The 19,375-nt window shown below is 40.7% G+C and overlaps 1 protein-coding gene across 2 annotated transcripts in view; it reads left to right on the top strand.

Annotated features, from left to right (window-relative positions):
- TFDP2 (transcription factor Dp-2 (E2F dimerization partner 2)) overlaps positions 1 to 18,985 on the top strand; it is a 100,156-nt gene extending 81,171 nt beyond the window's left edge. For both annotated transcript variants that reach the window (XM_006895102.1, XM_006895103.1), the window contains 4 exons: positions 544 to 695; positions 8,235 to 8,401; positions 18,314 to 18,419; positions 18,605 to 18,985. In XM_006895102.1, coding sequence (XP_006895164.1) covers positions 544 to 695; positions 8,235 to 8,401; positions 18,314 to 18,419; positions 18,605 to 18,788 — 609 coding nt within the window. In that variant the 3' untranslated portion in view covers positions 18,789 to 18,985. The remainder of the gene's footprint in view (positions 1 to 543; positions 696 to 8,234; positions 8,402 to 18,313; positions 18,420 to 18,604) is intronic.
- The last annotated feature ends 390 nt before the right edge of the window (positions 18,986 to 19,375 follow it).

Raw genomic sequence — 19,375 nt, 5'->3', positions numbered from 1 at the left:
CTTCCTTCGGTACCATGATATTATGTCCTGGAAATCCCATTAAGAGTTCACCTGAAGAAAGATCTTGTGGTTTTAAAAACTATGCAAACCACTGGGATATACAGTGTGAAAGGTGCCGTTAATTCTGTTAGATAAATAGCATGCATAAATTCATTTAGAGTGTCTTTTGTTGCAGGTAAAACCCACTCAGATCCCACACATTGTTGAGATCCTCTTTCTGTGAATGATGATAATGGCCCCATTGTTTACATTAGATGATGCTTCATACCATTTGTCTATTTAGTGTGTCATATTAATGTATACCTACAATTGTCTATTTTTTTTTCCTTTGAAAAAGAAAATAAATACTGAAAAAAATTGAAGCATCCCCATTTTTTTTCTTAAGTGTTTATTAACGTCTTCAGTTAATTTCTTAACAAGGAGGGATGCATCTCAATGCTGTGACTTTGAACCGTATTAGAAAGAGATCAGTCTTAATTGATTTATATACCAATTTGCTTATCCAACAATAAATGGCCATATTCTTCCTGTTGTTTATTACAGCAAATAGCTTTCAAAAACCTGGTGCAGAGGAATCGGCAAAACGAGCTGGAGAACCAGGGCCCCCCAGCTCAGAACTCCACCATTCAGCTGCCCTTTATCATTGTCAGTACAAGCAGGAAAACCGTCATCGATTGCAGCATTTCCAGTGACAAGTGAGTAAAACATTAGGAGGAGGGCATAGGAGAAGACCAGGCTAAGAGCAAATGAGAAATACTATTTTTCAAAATACAGAGTGTACTTCTCTTCAGGAAAGCTTTTACAGCAGTGGGCTGCGACCAGGGAATTTCCAGTTACGTTCTAAAAGCATGGAGTATAGAGGGTGGCAGGTCAGATGAGCCTTTCCCCGCTCCCATCATGCTCTATTTTCTCAGGAACAGAAGGGGATGCTAGAGCCACTATCACATCCCAGCTTTGTTAAATGAGATAATGCCTACAAAACATCTGAAACAACACAAATGCTTTGGAAGTTTTAACTGTTGTTCGAATCCAGCAGTTGCACTGCTGGAGAAGGAGGGACAGTCTCCTCCTGTACCAGTCAGATCTGATTTGATGGTACACACACACAAAATAATAATAATAATAATAAAATTTTAGAAAAAGAACAAGTGTTAACTGTTGTGGCAGAGATCGCCATATAATCTGTCATCCAAGTTAAGATACTTTTGAAAGCACTGATGATGACATTAAGTTAATAGTCACACCCAGGATGGTCCCAGGGAGAACAGGACTTGTCTGGTCTCATTAGAGTTGCATCATTGCCCTTCAGATTTGCCACTCCATTCCCCCCCCACACACACACTCCTTTCTCTGACAGTGTGAGTCCCTTATCTGTCTCTTTTACCTACAGAAATCCTTGGTCTGGTAAATAAGGCACACACAAAGAAAAACAATGAGCAGAAATTTCAGAAATTAAAAGACTTTAATCATCGATATACTGCAGATAGAGGGAAAATAGATTGTCCGACTGTGAAGTGAGCTGAGAGTTTTTTCCATCTTTCCTTTAGCTCTGGTGAAACAGTTGGAATCCACCAGCTACCAGCTGCCCTTTGAGACTCATACAATTTACTGCCTCTGAAAACTTGATAGAGTATCAGCTGTCAGTCAGTTCTGACTCTGGTACTTAACATCATCCAGATTTCAACCTCTCCATGACTTCATGCTTTTTCCTCCATAAAAATAAAAATTGTAGTATTTGTCTTGCAGATTGAGAAACTTTGTGGATAAATCTGCCAAGAACCCATATCCTTGGTCAGTATTATTCATATACTTAAATTCTTCACAGTCTTCACTGTCTACAAAGATGTTAACAAAGTCTGGGGCAGGTGAAGTACAAAATCAAACTGGAAACTGTTACAAATGGTAGAGAATGGGTAGGATATTTTCAAGAAGAGGAGGAAACCTATTAGAATTCTGGTTACTTACTCTGTTGTTCGTGTTGCTGTTGTGCACCATTCTAGTTGAAACCAACCAGCTGACCCTCCATTGGTTTTCAGTTAATCACATGGTCTGTGGGGAGCCATTAAATTCTCTCCTTAGGTTACTCTTCATTTTAAAGTGGTAGCATTACAGTCAAAGGAACCATTGTTTTAAGGGAAATATGAATCTTACCCACCCAGGTTTAGATTGAGTAAAGTTCTGTCCCTAGTTGGTTACTGGCTCGTGCCCTTTCCTGGACCTCCTGAGAATAGAGGGAAGGAGTCCTTGAGCAGTTTTGAGAAGGCTTCTATTACTCAAGGTACTTTACCCTCTCTCTGTAAGACATGTTGTTGAAACATTCTTCTCTCCTCAGTTGGCTGGGGGCTTCTCCACAATGAGGATTATGTATTCAAAACCTCCTTGCTTTGCTTTTTTGTGTGTGTGTCCCTGGGTGGGCTTAAACAACCTTGTTTCTTTTCATATATACCTGGAACCATCCCTGCAAAAGGCATTTACTTCAGATTTTATTTCCCCTCTGAAGAAATTTTAGTATGTTGCTGCTGTTAAGTGCCGCCGAGTCGTAGGCAACTCATAGCGACCCTGTGAGCGAAAGTCCTCAACACTTGTGTGACTTTCATCCTATCTCCAGGTTCATAGGGTTTATGGAGGCAAGCTGTTTATGGAAGTGGATGCCACTCCTGCTTCCAAGCTTGTTTTAATCGGGAAGCTCCACCAAATACTGTCTGCCATGGGTAACCATTATCGCATTTGACACATCAGTGTCACCATGTTCAGCTTCACAGAAACCACAGGTTACCTCTGTATAGCTAGTGGACACACCAGGGATATATGACCTACAAGAATGTTTGACCCAAAACAAGTAAGAACTGGCCTGAGGGCCACAGATTAGAGTCACCCACCTTGGCGGTAGCATCACTTCCGGTCCACTGGGCCAACTGATCTCTCTCTCTGTTGTTAAGTTTCGTTGAGTCGTAGGCAACTCATAGAGACCCTATGAACAAAAGTTCTTGACCCTTGCAAATTGCTGACCTTTTAATTTGCAGTCTGACAAATAGGGTACTATGCCACCAAGATTTTTTTTATTTTATTATTATTTGTGTGTGTGTGTGAGTACCATCAAATCAGATCTGACTGGTACAGGAGGAGATTGTCCTTCCTTCTCCAGCAGAGCATCTGGTGGAGCCACCAGGATTCTTAGAACAGCCTCCACAGAGTACTAGATCTTTCTCCTTTGGCCTGCAAGATGCATGTACCGTGGCCTCTGCCTTCCTCTCAAATGTCCTCTCCTCATTCCCCACTGTACACTGGCTTCCACCAAAGAGACATTGCCCTCACCTGCCTTCATTCTAGAATGCTTCTCCTTTGGATCTTGGCAAAGTTGGCCTTAATTCAAAGAGTGTTCCTCAAACAGGTCAGTTCAAATACCTGTTTGATGTCCCCTGCAAAACAGGTCTTTTTTTCTTCCTTCTCCATGTCTATCACTATTTAAAACCACCATTTTCATGTTCTCCCATTAAAATGTAAGCTTTAATAGGCATGAAGCTTCTTTTCCTTGCCATTCTTACCATTGTTGAAATTTTAGTATACTTTTAAAAAATTTATATACTGTGGTTAATAATCTAAAAATAGCATTTAGCTTAAAATTATAAGTTGCTGTCATCTAAAATATAACATATGTAATGCTGGTGGCACAGTGGTTAGCACTTGACTACTAACGGAAGGGGTGATAGTTTGAATTCACCAGTGGCTCCAGGGTAGAAAAGACGTGGTGTTGTGTTCCCATAAAGATTACAGCTAGGGAGCCCCAGTGGGGCAGGTCTACTCTGTCACAGACTCTCAGCTAATATCAGAAGAAGACTAAGGGATACAGAGTCACAGAATTGGTTGACACGGAAATATTCAGGAAGTAGAATATGATCAAGAGACACTGGTAATGAAAGAAGATGTTCAAGCGGCACTGAAGACACTGGCAAAAATTAAGGCCCCAGAAATCAATTACATGTTCCAAATAACAAATGCTGCCTTGGATATGCTCACCAGTCTGTGCAAGGAGATTTAGAAAATAGCTTCCTGGCCAAGTTACTGGAAGAGATCCATATTTGTTCCCATTTCCAGGAAAGGTGATCCAACAGAATGTGGAAATTGTCAAACATTGTCATTAATGTCACATGCAAGCAAAATATTGCTAAAGATCATCCAAAATGGTGAGAACAGACATTGACCAAGAACAACCCGAAGTTCAGACTGAGTTTAGATCGATCCTGGCTGAAAGCAGAAAATTCCAGAAGTATGTCTATTTGTATTTTATTGACTGTGCATAAGCATTTGTCTTTGTGAATCATAACAAATTATGGCTAACATTGTGAAGAAAGGGAATCGCAGAACACTTAAGTATGCTCACGTGAAACCTATAACCTAGACCTAGACCATGAAGCTGTTGTCGAACAGAGAGAACAAGGCAAAATAAAGAAAAATGTGTATTACAGTTGTAACTTTTCTCTATACCTATGCTGAGCAAATCACTCAAGAAGGTGAACTCTGAAGAAGAATGTGGCATCTGGATCGAAGGAAGACTCATCAGCAACCTGTTTTATTGTTTTGTTTTTATCAAAAGTTGGTTTCTTTTCATTATAAAAGATAATTATTTAATAAACATGAGTCAAATAGATTTTAATGTGTTTCTTTCACATTTTAAATATTCTGTACAATTAAAGTTGTGTTTTTAATCAGTAAAAAACCTTTTGACTTGATACGTCTAACCAATGTAAAGAATATTAAGTTTTCTCACAATCATACATGCTTGTTTTCCATTTTGTTTTTGTTTTCATTAATCAATATAAGCAGTTAAAATAATCAAAAGAAATTTGGCCAACTCAGTCTACCAATAATTTTTTATTCATTTTCTTTGAGTATAATACAGAATGCTAATGATTGAGTTTTAAGTAGACTTAAGCAAAGAAATTTTAAGTGATTGACACATAAAAAAATTCAACAAGAATCAAAGTCTTCACTTAAGAAACCCTTGTGGCATTATGGGCTGCAACCTGTTTTATGCACATGACACAACCTTATTTTCTGAATCTGAAGGGGACTTGAAGCACTTGCTGTAGAAAATCAAAGACCACTGTTTTAACCCACACATGTATATATGGCCTGGGGATTGTATCCTTGTCTCAGGCCAAAAGCTGCTTTTCTTTCCAGTTTAATAGGTTTGAAAGTAGCCATTTTAACTGCATTTCCCAAACCCCTAAGAGCCATCACATCAGACTTGCTTTTTTATGTTTCTTTTTATTGGTTTTCATCTGATAATTCCTTTACATTATGTTTCATTCATATACATTGTGTTTTATACAACCTTTCATTTGCATTTGACACCAGCTATAAAAAAAGGGTCCTTGTGATGATAGCTGTATCTGACCTTTACTGATTTCACAAAGGGGAAATGTCCCCATCAACAATATCATTAACACAAAACCAGTTTTTTAGTGAGGTCAGAGATGACCTTGACAATTCCATACCTCTTTCTACTCATCTCAACACTAATCTTACTGCTTTGCTGAGTTCAAAATCTGATGCAATAATAGCTCACAGACTACTCAGAACCATATTAGAGAGGTCAAAAGGTTATAATCCAGATTAGTAACAGTATACAGTCAAGGTGCCTCCCAAAATGTGCACACAGGCACCTCAGCCTCAAGCCTCACAGCACTGTTCTCCAGTTTTCAGCCCTGCCAGTTAGGCCTTTCCCCCTGTAAGGTCCCATCTCCAAGGACATCAGGTCTCTAGTTCAGCCGTAGGTTTGCTGCTATAAGTGTACATGGAGGGAAGACAGTCTTAAATTCTCTTGCTGCTTGTTCAGTGGCACAAGAAGATCTTTCTGCAGCTAGAGCTGTTTGACTTTGGCAAAACTAGCCAGTCCCCTTGTATATTACTGAGGCTGGCCAATCCCCTTGTGAAACGATACAGAGGCCAGTCCCCTTGGGATAGGCTAACATGCTTCATTCACATATTCCTGCCCATCTACATAGCAAAGTTAAACAATGGCTAGGAAAAGTCATAGTGAAAGATAAACTCCACAGTATTACATTGGGAAGTCTGCTGTCTAGGACTTCACCAAAGTAATGAAGAGTAATGGTGTCAGTTAAAAAACCAAGGTACACCTGATTCAAGTCATGGTCTTTTTCATCATTTGCTATGCATCTGAGAGCTGGACAATATATTCAATATAAAGAATAGAATAAGGATCAGTGCCTTTGAGTGGTGGTATTGGAGAAGGGTACTGAATATCTCGTGAACTGCTAAAAGAACAAATGGGTGTGTCTTAGGAAAAGTGTTACCAGAGGACTCCTTAAAGGCAAGGATGGTGAAGCTTCATCTCACATACTTCGGGCATGTTGTTAGGAGAGGCTGTTGGAAAGGGACATTATCCTTGAAAAGATGGAGGGTCCGTGAAGGAGAAGAAGACCTACACAGTGACTGCAACAGGGGGATTAGATGTGTCAGAGATGGTGAATATGGCATAGGGTAGGGCAGGTCTGTTGTTTGATTTGTTCTGGTTTTGTGTGTACTGTTGAATCTGATCCGACTGGCACAGGAAAAGATTGTCCCTCTGTCTCCAGTGGAGCATCTGGTGGATTTGAACAGATGCTTCAGGATTACAGCACAGCTGAGCTCCCTCAGATCTGTTGAAATAGGGTTGCTATGGCTTGTACTTGACAGCCTCTAACAACAACATGAGTCAAAAGCAAACTCTAGCATAGAATTTCATCTGTACATGATTTTAATACTATGAGGATTTTTTAAAAACAATATTGTCCTAGAGCATTCTCGTGAGGTTCTGTAGCTGCAGCCTGAGATCTGGTGTCTCAGAGCTCAGATATTTCATTTTCCTCTTTATTGAAAGCTGTGCATCCGGATTTGGTGCAATAGTCTGCCAATTTGGGCATTGACTCATTTGTGCATGGATACACAACTCAAAGTGTTTCGTCTACTCCTTGTCTACACTGTGCTGGCTCCAACCTCTGATTCACGTAAATGAAGTGGTGGTGGTGTATGGCACTGAGTTGACTGTGACTCGTAGTGGCCCAGAGGACAATGGATCTGAACCTCGCACTATCTTATGCCATCTTCACCATCCCCAGTATACTTGAGCAAACTATCATCGTGTCAATTCATCTCTTTGAAGGTCTTCCTCTTTTACTCTGACACTGTATTTTTCCAAGCAAGGTGTCCTTCTCCAATGACTCGCCCCTCCTGACAACGTGCCAAAAGTAGATGAGACAGAGTCTTACCATGTTCACCTCCAGGGGGCACCTTGATTACACTTTCTCCAAGATACAGTCTTTCAACAGTCCATGGAATTCCATACTTTTCTCCAGACCACGTCTAAAGTGATAAAGGTGTATATTTTGGTAGGAATATCATGTATTAAACTGAAATGGAATTGGAAAAGGCTTCATATTCTGTCTTTCATGGCAAAATTGTAGACAGGTTTGAAAAGTATTACATTGATAACAATGACATTTCTTTACCAGGCTGAGCATCTGCCTCCTGTTTGCAGCAGCCTTAAAAGATAAAGTTTATGGTCTCCTACTGTCAAGCAAGGGAGCTCTGGTGGCCTGGTGACAAGAAGCTGTGCTGCTATCCGGAGTGCATGTGGTTCGAATCCCACCAGGTCCACCATGAGAGGAAGGATGGGCACTCTCCTCCCATGTGATTAACTGCCTTTGAAAACCCACCAGAGGGTCAGCTATGGGTCAGTTCCGACTCTACAGTACACAACAACAAAAAACTGTCAGGCACTGGGTAGAGCATGGTTCCAGTCAGCTGTTCATAGGATCACAATGAGCCGTGCTTAACGGTGCCTCACAACAACTGTCTGGTAAGACTGCACTTCTGTGGTTCGACTCCAGCAGCAGTTATAAGGGAGAAAGATGAACACTCTGTCCCATTACTAGAAACACAATAGAGAGTTGCATGGAGTAGGAACCAGCTCAACAGCAGTGAATTTAAGGGGTGTTGGTTTTCTAACCATCTGTCACAGCGTAGTTATTTTAATCGGGAGAGTTGGTTTATTTGAGAGGTCCTTACCCTGATCACACCGGAGTGGTTCTTCATATTCTGCATGGTGACAATACCGGACCTGGCAGTACTTGAGCCCTCATTCTCATTCTCTCATTTCATAGACAAGGTGCAATATTGTTTAGACCTCTGTATCACCTAAAATCCAATCCTCATTTCGTTTCTTGCTGCAGGTTTGAATACCTTTTTAACTTCGACAACACTTTTGAGATCCATGATGATGTAGAAGTACTGAAGCGCATGGGAATGTCCTTTGGCCTGGAGTCAGGCACGTGCTCCCTGGAAGACCTGAAACTTGCCAAATCATTGGTCCCAAAGGCTCTGGAAGGTTATGTCACAGGTGAGCAGTGTTTTCTCACAGGGCCCCCATGCCAAGTAAAAAGTCCTAGCTTGTTAAAATCTCTCTTCTGGAAAGAATCTTTCATGTTGTTTAAATGGTGATTTGAGTGAAAGCTTACAAAGCAAATTGGTGTTCCATTTAACCATTCATGCATAGAATTTTTTTTATCATTATTAATTTTAATGAAAGTTTACAGAGACTTTGGGTTTCCATTCATTGCTGCACTTTTCTCCCCACCCATCCCTCCCCCCATGTTTGCTCTTCTCTTTAAAGAGTAAAAGAAAAATCCTCCCCCCAAGTACACTCCACTATTCAGCCTTCGCTTTGGACTTCTGTCATGACAATAATACCTAATCATGTATCCCTTTTAAACAGTTTTCTCCCTCATCTGTTTCAATGCAGTATACATTATTTATCCCCTCTTTCTAAGTCTCCCCACAACCCTGATGTCAGTCCTGTTTTACTGCAGTGGCACTATGCAGTATTTGTCCTTTTGTGACTGAGATATTTCACTCAGCATAATGTCCTCCAGGGTCACCCATTTTGTATACTATTTCATGAGTTCCTTGTTTTTCAATGCAGCATAGTATTCCATTGTGTGAATATACCACAACTTCACTATCCATTCGTTTGTTGATGGGCACTTAGGTTGTTTCCAGCTTTTTGCTATTGTGAACAAAGCCCCAATGAACATGGGTGTGCAATGCATCGACATTTTGTTTTATTACATTATTTATAATACTTACTATGCAGTCATACTTTTCCTACTTCCTCCCTATAGATCTAATTTCCTTTAGTCCTCTGTCCTACTCCTTGGTGCCTTCTGGGCTTTGTTGTTGTTGTTTTGTCCTGTCAAGTCACCTGTGACTCATAATGACCCTGTGTACAACAGCCCTAACCCCTATTCTATCCTGTGCCAATTTTATTGTCTCTGACACACCTATACGCATTACCACAGTCACTGAGTCAATCCATCTCATTGAGGGTCTTCCTCTCTTTCACTGTCCCTCCACCTTCCCAAGCATGACATCCCTCTTCAAAGACTGGTCCCTCCTTTATCTTAAGCTTCAGACGAAGTTTTAGAATACTTGCCTCCAAGGAGAGGCCTGGTTTCACCCTCTCTAGGATGAACCTGTTTGTTTCACAGTGTATTCAGTACTCTTCTCAAGCACTGCAGCTCAAAGGCATCAGTTCTCCTTCTATCATCCCTAGTTATTGTCCAATCTTCTGATGCATAGCAAGTAATTACAAAGAGTATGGCCTAGGTCCCGTGCACCTTAGTCTCCAGACTGACGTCATTGCTCTTCAGTACTTTGAAGAGGCCTCATTGGGAAAATTCTGCTCTTCTGACCACCTATGGTTGGTTATTCTAAGGATTAAGTGTTTCCCAAAGCCAATGACCCTTATTCACTCTTTGATCCTGGAGCAAAACTTAATCCTGTAACTCAACTTATAGCCTAACAGTAGACTTCAATTTTTTTTAAAGCTTATACTATTAGTGCAGGATAGAACAGAAATCAGAGTTTTGGAGCATACGTTGCTGTGATTTGCAGGCGTTGCAATAGCACATAACAACTCATATTGTCTGTCAGTTTGTTATAGTGTAGTGTGGCTTGTTGGTTGCTGGATGTTGGAATCTTTTTTGCCTCCGTTTTTGGCCATTTCTGAAGTAATAGGTCTTTGAAAATTCTACAGACAATGGAAAACCATTATGGGATATAGTGTCAACAGATGAGCCCCTTGGGTTGGAAGACACCCTCAGTGCAGCTGGGTGAGAGCTGCCTCCTCAAGATAGTTGTTATTGTGTACCCTTGCGTGAAAACCGACTCGCCAGTGGGTTTCAGAGGTAGTGAAGCGCAGGAGAGGAGGGTACCTGTCCATCTCCCATGGAGGAGCTGGTGGAGTCAAACTACTGCCTTTGGGGTTATAGCTTCTTACCACAGGTCACCAGAGCTTCCTCCTCAAGGTGAAACACACTGCAGTGATGCAGAGGAAGTAGAGCTTTCAGCCAGTGAAGGACCGTCATTCACTCATGTGTCAGGACCCACAATGAAGAGAAACAGCTGCACTCATCCAGTAATAACTGGAGCATAAGACGTACAAAGTGTGAATTTTGGAAAATTGCAAGTTATAAAAAAAATGCAATGGGACTCATAAAGATCAACATCCTAGACATTGGTATGTGAGCTGAGATGGATAGTATTGGATATGACAAATTGAAGAGGAATGATATGGTGTTCATCATCAAACAGCCTTTCCTAGATCTAGCCTGACATACAAGGCTGTGAGGGATGCGATACTATCCATTCACATACAAGAAAGGTTAGTCATGGTTCGTTCCTAATGAAAGAAAGTTCAGTCAGTACAACCATTATTCAGCTCTATGCACCATTCACAAAAGCTAGAGATGAAGAAATTGAGGATTTCTACCAACTCTTGCAGTCTGGTTTGATCAAACGTGCAGTCAAGATGCGTTGATAATAATAGTTGGCTGGAAGGCAAAAATTGGAAACAATAAGGATTGGTAGTTGGAAAATACAACTTTGGTGGCAAAAATGAGACTGTAGATCACATGGTAGGATTTTATAAAGTATGATTTATTCATTGCAAATACTTTTTTTAAAATTTTGTTATTTTTTTAATTTTATCATTTGTGTGTGTGTGTGCCATCAAATTAGATCTAACTGGTACAGGAGGAGATTGTTCCTCCTTCTCCAGCAAAGCATCTGGTGGATTTGAACTGCACACTTCTGGGATTGCCGTGTAGCTTCTTGCCTACATCAAATTAGATCTAACTGGTACAGGAGGAGATTGTTCCTCCTTCTCCAGCAAAGCATCTGGTGGATTTGAACTGCACACTTCTGGGATTGCAGTGTAGCTTCTTGCCACTAGGCAAGCTCTCTGTAAATATTTTTTTTAAAAAAATTATACAAAGGAGCTCTAGTGGCAAGAAGCTTCACTGTAATCCCAAAGGCACGTGGTTCAAATCCACCAGATGTTCTGCTGGAGAAGGAGGGGCAGTCTCCTTCTGTGCCAGTTGGATCTGACTCGATGGTACACAACAAGGAAAAAACTCAAACCATTATACATTGACTCCGCAGGAATCAGATAACTCCATCTGTGGAAAGAGACATTAGGGAAGCTCAATACCATAAGTCAAGACCAGACCAGACCAGACCAGGGGCTGTTGTGGAAGAAACCATCAGTTACTCAAATGCAAATTCAACCTAAAGTTGAAGAAAATTTAAGAAATCTACAAGAACCAAAATACGGCCTTAAATGGATCCTAACTCAGTTCAAAACCATCTTAAAGAATAGTTTTGACCCACTGGATACTAATGACCAAAGATCAGACAAATCCTGAAGGGCATCATCCATGAAGAAAGCAAGAGGTTATTACAAAGACAAGAAAAACAAAAGACCAAAATACATTCAGAAGTGATTCTGAAACTTACATTGGAATGAAAAGGAGCCAGAACAGATAGGGAGAGTGCTGTGGTACAAGAGCTAGATAGATTTCAAAGAGCAGCTCGAAAAAGAGCAAAGTATAAATAAAGAAATGTGCCAGGAGCTAGAGTTAGAAACCAAAAGGTGTTAGTCCTTCTCAGGTTGAACTGAAAGAAAATTCAAGCCTCAAGTTGCATTACTCAGAGATTAGATTCGAAAGGCAAAATCCTGAATGATGCAGGAAGCACCAAAAGAAGGAAGAAGGAATATACAGAGTCACTGTACCAAAAAATAATTGCGTGACACAGAACCATTTCAGGAAGTAGCATGTAATTGAGAACCAATGGTACTAAAGGAAGATTTCCAAGCTGCAGTGAGTGCATTGGCAAAAAAATAAGGCCCCAGTGAATTGAGTTCTTTCGAGAAATAAATGAAACCCTAGATGTGCTCACCAGTTTCTGACAGCAAATGTGGAAGGAAGCCGCCTGACCAAACTGGCTGAAAGATCCGTGTTGATTCAGTGGAATGTGGAAATTGTAAATAATATCTATCACATATAAGTAAAATCTTGATTAAGGTTATCCAAAACCAGCTGAACTAGTATACTTTCCAAGTGCTTAAGCGGATTCAGAAAAAAATCATAGCAAGGAATTTTGTTGCTATATCAGATGGATATTGTCTGAAAACAATACCAGAAAGATGTTTACTTGTATTTCATTAACTATGCAAAGGCATTTTACTGTGTGGATCACAATAAATTATGGATAACATTGTGAAGAATGAGAATCCCAGAACTCTTAATTGTGCTTATGTGAAACTAGTGTATAGACCCAAAAGAATTTATCTAAACAGAATAAGGGAACCCTGCATAGTTTAATATCAAGGAAACAGTGCATCAGGTTTATATTCTTTCTCCATACTTACTCGATCTGTGTGCTGGGCAAAAAGAAGCTAAATTGAGGCATTTTCTGCAGAAGGTCAAAAATTTCAACCTTTAATATTAATTGAAGCTCAACATCAAGAAAACAAAGATTCTCACCACTGGGCCAGCTGGCAGCATCATCATAGGTGGTGAAGAGATTGACATTGTTCACAGCTTCAGCTTACTTGGCTCCACAGTCAATACTCTTGATACCACCAGTCAGCAAATCAACAGACAAATTACATTGGGAAAATCTGCAGTCAGGAACTGCTCCAGAGAACTGAAGATGGTGCCATTGTAGAGACTAAGATGCATCTGATCCATGGTCTTTACAATTACTTGCTATACATCAGAGAGCTGGACAATAACTATGGAACGATAGAAAAAGAATTGATGCCTTTGAGTTATGGTGCTGGAGAAGAGTACTGAATATACCATGGCCTGCTAGAACAGGTTCGTCCTAGAGAGAGTGATGCTCCTTGAAGGAAAGGATTTTGAAGCTCTTACTAACATACGTTGGGCATGTTGCAAGGAGCGACCAGTCATTGGAGAGGGACGTCACGCTTGGGAGGGTGGAGTGACAGCGCAGGGGAGGAAAACCCTGGATGAAATTATTGACTTTGTTTGAGTGGGGTAATGGGATTGTGTTTATCAGAGACAATATGCTTAGCACATGATAGAGCAGGGTTTAGAGGTGTTGTACATAGGGTCACTATGAGTCACAGGCAACTCGATGGCACATAACAACAACAATGAATAATGCTTTTATATTTGTTTTTCTTCCCTTCATGGGTATCAGCACCTAGAATTTGACATCACCTCTTTTTTTATATTTATTTGCTTACAGTCTCTCATATACAGTGTGTTTTCTATAATTACCGTTGATCTATGCCTGTTACCTTCCCTTCTTTTTAAGTTCTCATGGAATTTTTCCTATGCCTTCACCATCCTCCTCCGCCCACTGACCTTTGCTATCCTAATGATTTTTCTGCCTCCTCCTTCTCCCCTTCCCAGTCTCCTTTTGGACATTTATACATAGCTGGCTCGATTACCTTCCTGTTGTCACAATAGAAGCCTATGTTTATTTGTCCTTATGTGACTGAGTTATTTCACTCAGCATAATGCTCTCCAGTCTCTCCCATTGTTATATAATATTTTATAAAGTCATTGCTGCCTAGTGTTCCATTGTATTCCATATACCACAATTTCTCAGTCCATTTGTTTGTTGATGGGCTTTTGGGCTGTTTTCATTTTCTTGTGATTGTGCACATAGATGCTATGAACGTAGGTATACATGAGCATATCTCCACCCAAGTCTCAATTGTGATTTCTTTGGAATATCTTCTTAGCAGTGTAGTAAGTGTGTCATACCGGATTTCTGCGTTCAACTTTTTAAAGACATCCCAAACTGCCTTCCAGAACAATTGTATACAATTTATAATCCTTCCAACAGTGCATAAGAGTTCCAATCTCTACACATTCTCTCCAACCTTTATTGTTTGCTGTGTTGCTAAACTTTGCTACTGCTGCTGGAATGAGATGGTTATCTCGTAGTTGTTCCAATTTGTATCTTTCTGATTGCTGGGAATTTTGAACGTTTTTCATGTGTTCGTTAGCCATCTGAATGTTTCCCTGTGTGAAGTGTCTTTTCCTATCTTTTGCCCCTTCTGTGATTTGGGTATGGGTCTTTTTCCTGTAGTATTCTGTAAATACTAGTTATGACACCCTTGACTGAAATCACCTTGCCAAATGTTTTTTCCAAATATGTGAACTTTCTTTTCACTCTATTAAAGAAGGTCCCATTCATCAATTTTATCCTCTCCTGGTTACGCATTTTTGGCTGCCTGTTTATACCATAAGCTAGGGTTTCTAAATTTGTCCCCAATTTTGTCTCATATGATCTTTATAGGATTAGATTTTTGTGGGCTTTGGAGGTTTTTTATTTGGTTTTTACTGTCGAGTCAGAGGAGATTGCCCCTCCTTCTCCAGCGAAGCATCTGGTGGATTTGAACAGTGAGACTTTGGGATTGCAGCACAGCTTCTTGCCACAGGGCCACCAGAGCTCCAGTCTTTATAGTTTGAACTTTACCTCTAGGCCTCTGATCTACTTTGAGTTGGTTTTTATGTGTGGTGTGGGATATGGACCATGTTTCAGTTTTCTGCTGGTAGATGTCTCATTTTGCCACCACCATTTGCTAAAGAGGCTGTCGTTTCCCCATTCAGTGGGTTTTGTTTCCTTGTCGGGTATCAGCTGAGTATCGATAGATGGATTGATATTTAGGTTTTCGATTCACTTACCTGTCGTTGTGCAGTACCATGCTGTTTGGATTACTGTAGCTGGATAGTAGGTTTTGAGATCAGGGTAAGATGCTTTCTACTTCACTTTTGTTTTGAGAATTGCTTTGCTCTCCCTGAGTCTCTTTTCTTTCCAAATGAGCCTGGATATTGCCTTTCCTATTTCCTTGTCGTTCTCTCAGTGTTCAGTCTTCCTATGAACAGGAAATGTTTTCCCCACTTGTTAGGTCTCTTATTGATCCTTGTAGTAGTGTTTTGTGATTTTCTTTATAAAGATCTTTCTGTCTCTAGGTAGGTTTGTTCATAGGCATTTCATCTTGTGGTTGGCTGTCATAAATGGTTTTTCTAGTTTCTAATTCTCCTTTGTTATTGTCGAGAAATCCAACTGATTTTTTTTTTTTTTAATATTGATCTTGTAACCTGACGTTCTACTGAATTATTCTAATAGTTTTTTTTGGCTGAGTCTTTGGGATTTTCTGTGTACACTCTCATATCATCTGCATACAGACACAGTTCCACCACATCTTTGCCATTTTGGGTGCCTCTGATTTCCTTCCCTTGGCTTTATTGACCAAGCTAGAACTTTCAGTACAATGTTGAATAGGGGTGGTGAAAGTGAGCGTCCCTGTTCACAAAGGGGAATATCTTTATCTGTCTCCATTGACAATGATATTGACTTGGTATTTTACGTATCCTTTTCACTTTTCACCCTCTATTCCAGTATTTTAATCAGAAGTGGTGTTAGTTTGGGTTTTGTTTTATAATTTGTTCCTTTTGTGACCACAGAAGAATCTCTTGACTGAGATGTGGCTTCTGTGTAGTCTAGTCCCTCCATTGGCACCATTGGCCTTATGGTGCCACCCTTGCTTGTCTGGCCCCCTCCTGTGTCTCCATGCTGCTGTCTGCCCCACACATTCTCCTCCTTGTTGTCTTAGCAGCCCCACCACCCTAGAGTCCAGCAGAGTCAGAATGAAAGCTCAGCACCAGAACTTGATCTTCATTTAATCTCTGTAAAATGACTGAGGGCACATAGGCTCTGTGGTTTTGATCTCTGCGTGACCTCATTTTTTGACTGGGATATAGACTTTCTCATTAGTTCAAAGGAAGAAACATGTCTTTATTGTGTGAAGGGACAGAATAGCTCCAGGACAGGAGGGTGAGAACCATTGTGTGGATCCTACACAGTAATGCGACTCAACTGGAGGCTTTTCAAAGCCACTGTAAAAGCAAGAAGAATGTGTTAGGCTCACAAACAAACTGCTATTTTTCCCAGAGTCTCCAGAGTTTAATTCAGCACAAGATTCTGACTTTGCCTTTGATCTTACACAGATTTGTTCTTATTGAATGTACTTAATTCCTGTTATTCTTTTGGTGGCACGGTGGTGAAGCAGTGGAATGCTAACCTGGGGATTTGAAGGCACCAGCTCCTCTGAAGGAGAGGGGTGAGGCAGTCTGCCGTTGTAAAGATGCACAGCTTTAGAGACTCTGTAGGAGCAGTTCTGTGTCCTGCTGGGTCACCACGAGTTGGAATTGATTCAGATGTGGTGAATTTGATCAGTGAGTTATTGTTTTTAGAATAGAAGTCTTTCTTTTAAAAGAACGCCAATCCAGAAAACAACTGCCCATGTAGCTTGTGAAGAAAGAGCTTCATATGGTCATTCTAAAATTAGTGTGATCATTTCATTATTTGGGGTTGTTTGTCTATTTATCCCCTCCTATGTGAGATTACCTCCTCGCTTGGTTCGACTGGCCTAGGACAAGATGGGAGCATATGCCAATATTGTTAGCTTTTTTTACACAGTTAATTATTAAAAATATTTTTACTAAATTAAGTAAGAACTTCCTTTTGGTAAATTACATTTTCAGAGTGTACATTTGGCTTTCATTCACAGCTTAAGTCCAAGAAATTTCTTTTCACAGTTGTATTTCTCATGTGAACATTGACTACCTGTTTTATCAGCTCTTGAAAGAGACTAACCCTGTTGGCCAAGTACCCTTGATTTTGAACTTGGGATGTCCCAGGCACTGCTTCTGTGAGTTAATGTTCTAGATGGAGACAGAAATGATAAACAAGTAATTACACTAAAAACTTGATGAGTACTGTGATCAGAACACATGGCATATACCTAGAAAAGAATATTGCAAAACCAGAGCGAACATAATTCATGGCCACTAAAGTGTGGCTGTTTCTAGCAATATCTTTATCACTCTCCCCTAGAAACCTGATTTAAAAGAAGGACCGGTTTGTTTTGTTTGGATTTTTTTTTAAATATTGTGCTCTTTGGAAAGAATTATCGACACAGCATCCAATTGACAGGCAGCATCTTGAACGGCTAGATAGAAGCTAACAAAGCAGGAGTTTATGTTAACAGTGGTGGGTCAATTTGGGAAGGGGAGTGAGAATGATTATACACTTGAATATCGTCGGTGTCACAGGGTGGAAATTGTAGAGACTGTTCAATTGGTATTTGTCTTGTGCCAGTGTTTAATAACAATGAATTCTTTTCTAAAATAATAAATAGAGCTCTGGTGGCCCAGTGGTAAGAAGCTGTGCTATTATTCCAAAGGCACACAGTTCTAAGTCACCAGCTGCTCCACAGGGAAGGAGGAGCAGTTTCCTCTTGGGTAGTCAACTGCCTCTGAAAACCCTCTGAAGGGTCAGTGGGGCATTGGTTCTGATTCTGTAGCATACAACACAACAACAAAATAATAAATAGAGTAAACTAACAGCTCGTTTGGAAAATGTGTCAGAGAAGAGAATAATAGATAAGTTTACAAGTAATAGCATTGAGTTCACCCACTGGTACTAGAAAAGCCCCTTGGCTGAACAGCAGTGCAGATACAGGCAACAGTGTATTGGGCTGTCCGTCTTCACCCTGTCCTGGCTTTAACTGTGACTGTACTAATACAGTCTTGCATGATAAAGCCAGCGGATGTTCCGTGGGCATTGGACCCTATAAGCAGGGCTCTGGGCTTGCTTTCCACAGGTCTTATTTAAGAAGAAAAAGATAGTTTTTATGTAAATGTTTGCCCTCTCTTTGTAAGAAAATGGCCTCTTGCCCCTTTCCCCCTTCCTGCACATAAAATCTTAAGGATTGTTTTGATTGGGGGTTTTTCTCCTAAGCAGATGAAAGGCCTGGGTTGTCCCCTGGCTTATCAATACCATCTCTGTGATTTCTTTAAATGGTAAAAAGACCATTCTCTGTACTTACAAAACACACATTTTCCTTTCTGTTTCTTCCTTTCAGATATCTCCACAGGACCTTCTTGGTTAAATCAGGGACTCCTTTTCAACTCTACCCAATCAGTTTCAAATTTCGAGCTGACCACTGGTGCCACCTTATGCCCATCAAGGTATGTATGTCTGCAAGGTTCGCAGGAAAGCCACAAAGCTGTGGTCCTGTCTGAGGGGGGAAGCCAGTGCCACCCCACCGCTGCCTGGGTTCCTGGCTGATCGTGCCAACACCACTACATCCCTGCTCTGCAGTACTTCAACCATATGCCACATTAATGAATCTGTGTTTTTAATTGTTTGCCAGTGTAAACCAAGGGTTGTGCTTGGATGCTGAAGTGGCCTTAGCAACCGGGCAGTTCCTGGCCCCCAATAGTCACCAGTCCAGCAGCGTAGCGTCCCACTGCTCCGACTCCCGAGGTGAGACCCCCTGCTCTTTCAATGATGAGGATGACGAAGAGGATGAAGAGGATTCCTCCTCCCCAGAATAAAAAAACAAGAGAAAAAGCTCCTCTTTTACTATTTGATGCTCATGTGTGTTTGTAGTGTGAGCTCTTCTTGTTGACATGATTGCTCCAGTCTTTGCCTTTGTTTGCACTGTGTGTTCAGTGACAAGTTGAGAAACACAAAGAGCAAATTACAAGAAGGCTCATCAGGTGAGTGAGATTGAAACATGGTGTGAATGAAAACTGACAGTAGGGCACTTTGGAGACACGGCCCCCTAGGAGTTGGCAGCACAAGGGAACCTTCTGCATCTTCCATGATGCGGGATCTTAGAACCAGTGTTGCTCCAGGGACTCACCTTTGGAGGTCATATTTCTCTAACTGGGGGTACCTATCACTAGGCAGAAATAAGCATGCCAAATTCCCAGGACGGGGAGCTGTACATGAAGTACGTAGGTGGACAATCCTTAGAGCCTAGGGAGGACAGACTGAACTGCTGAAGTAGTTGAAAGTCCATTTGAAATGCTTTGTGTGCCAGCTGCCTTAGCTTCTAGAAAGAGACGAGTGCTAATTCTTAAGTACTTCAGTGAGGTTTAGAATAATTTCTCCTAAAATGGAAATGATCATTATTAGC

Source organism: Elephantulus edwardii, unplaced genomic scaffold (assembly GCF_000299155.1).
Source record: "Elephantulus edwardii isolate Elephantulus edwardi_28Jun2011 unplaced genomic scaffold, EleEdw1.0 scaffold00158, whole genome shotgun sequence".
Taxonomy (NCBI): Eukaryota; Metazoa; Chordata; class Mammalia; order Macroscelidea; family Macroscelididae; genus Elephantulus; species Elephantulus edwardii.
Note: the sequence above shows the minus strand (reverse complement) of the source record. Positions and strands in the feature narration are given on the sequence as shown.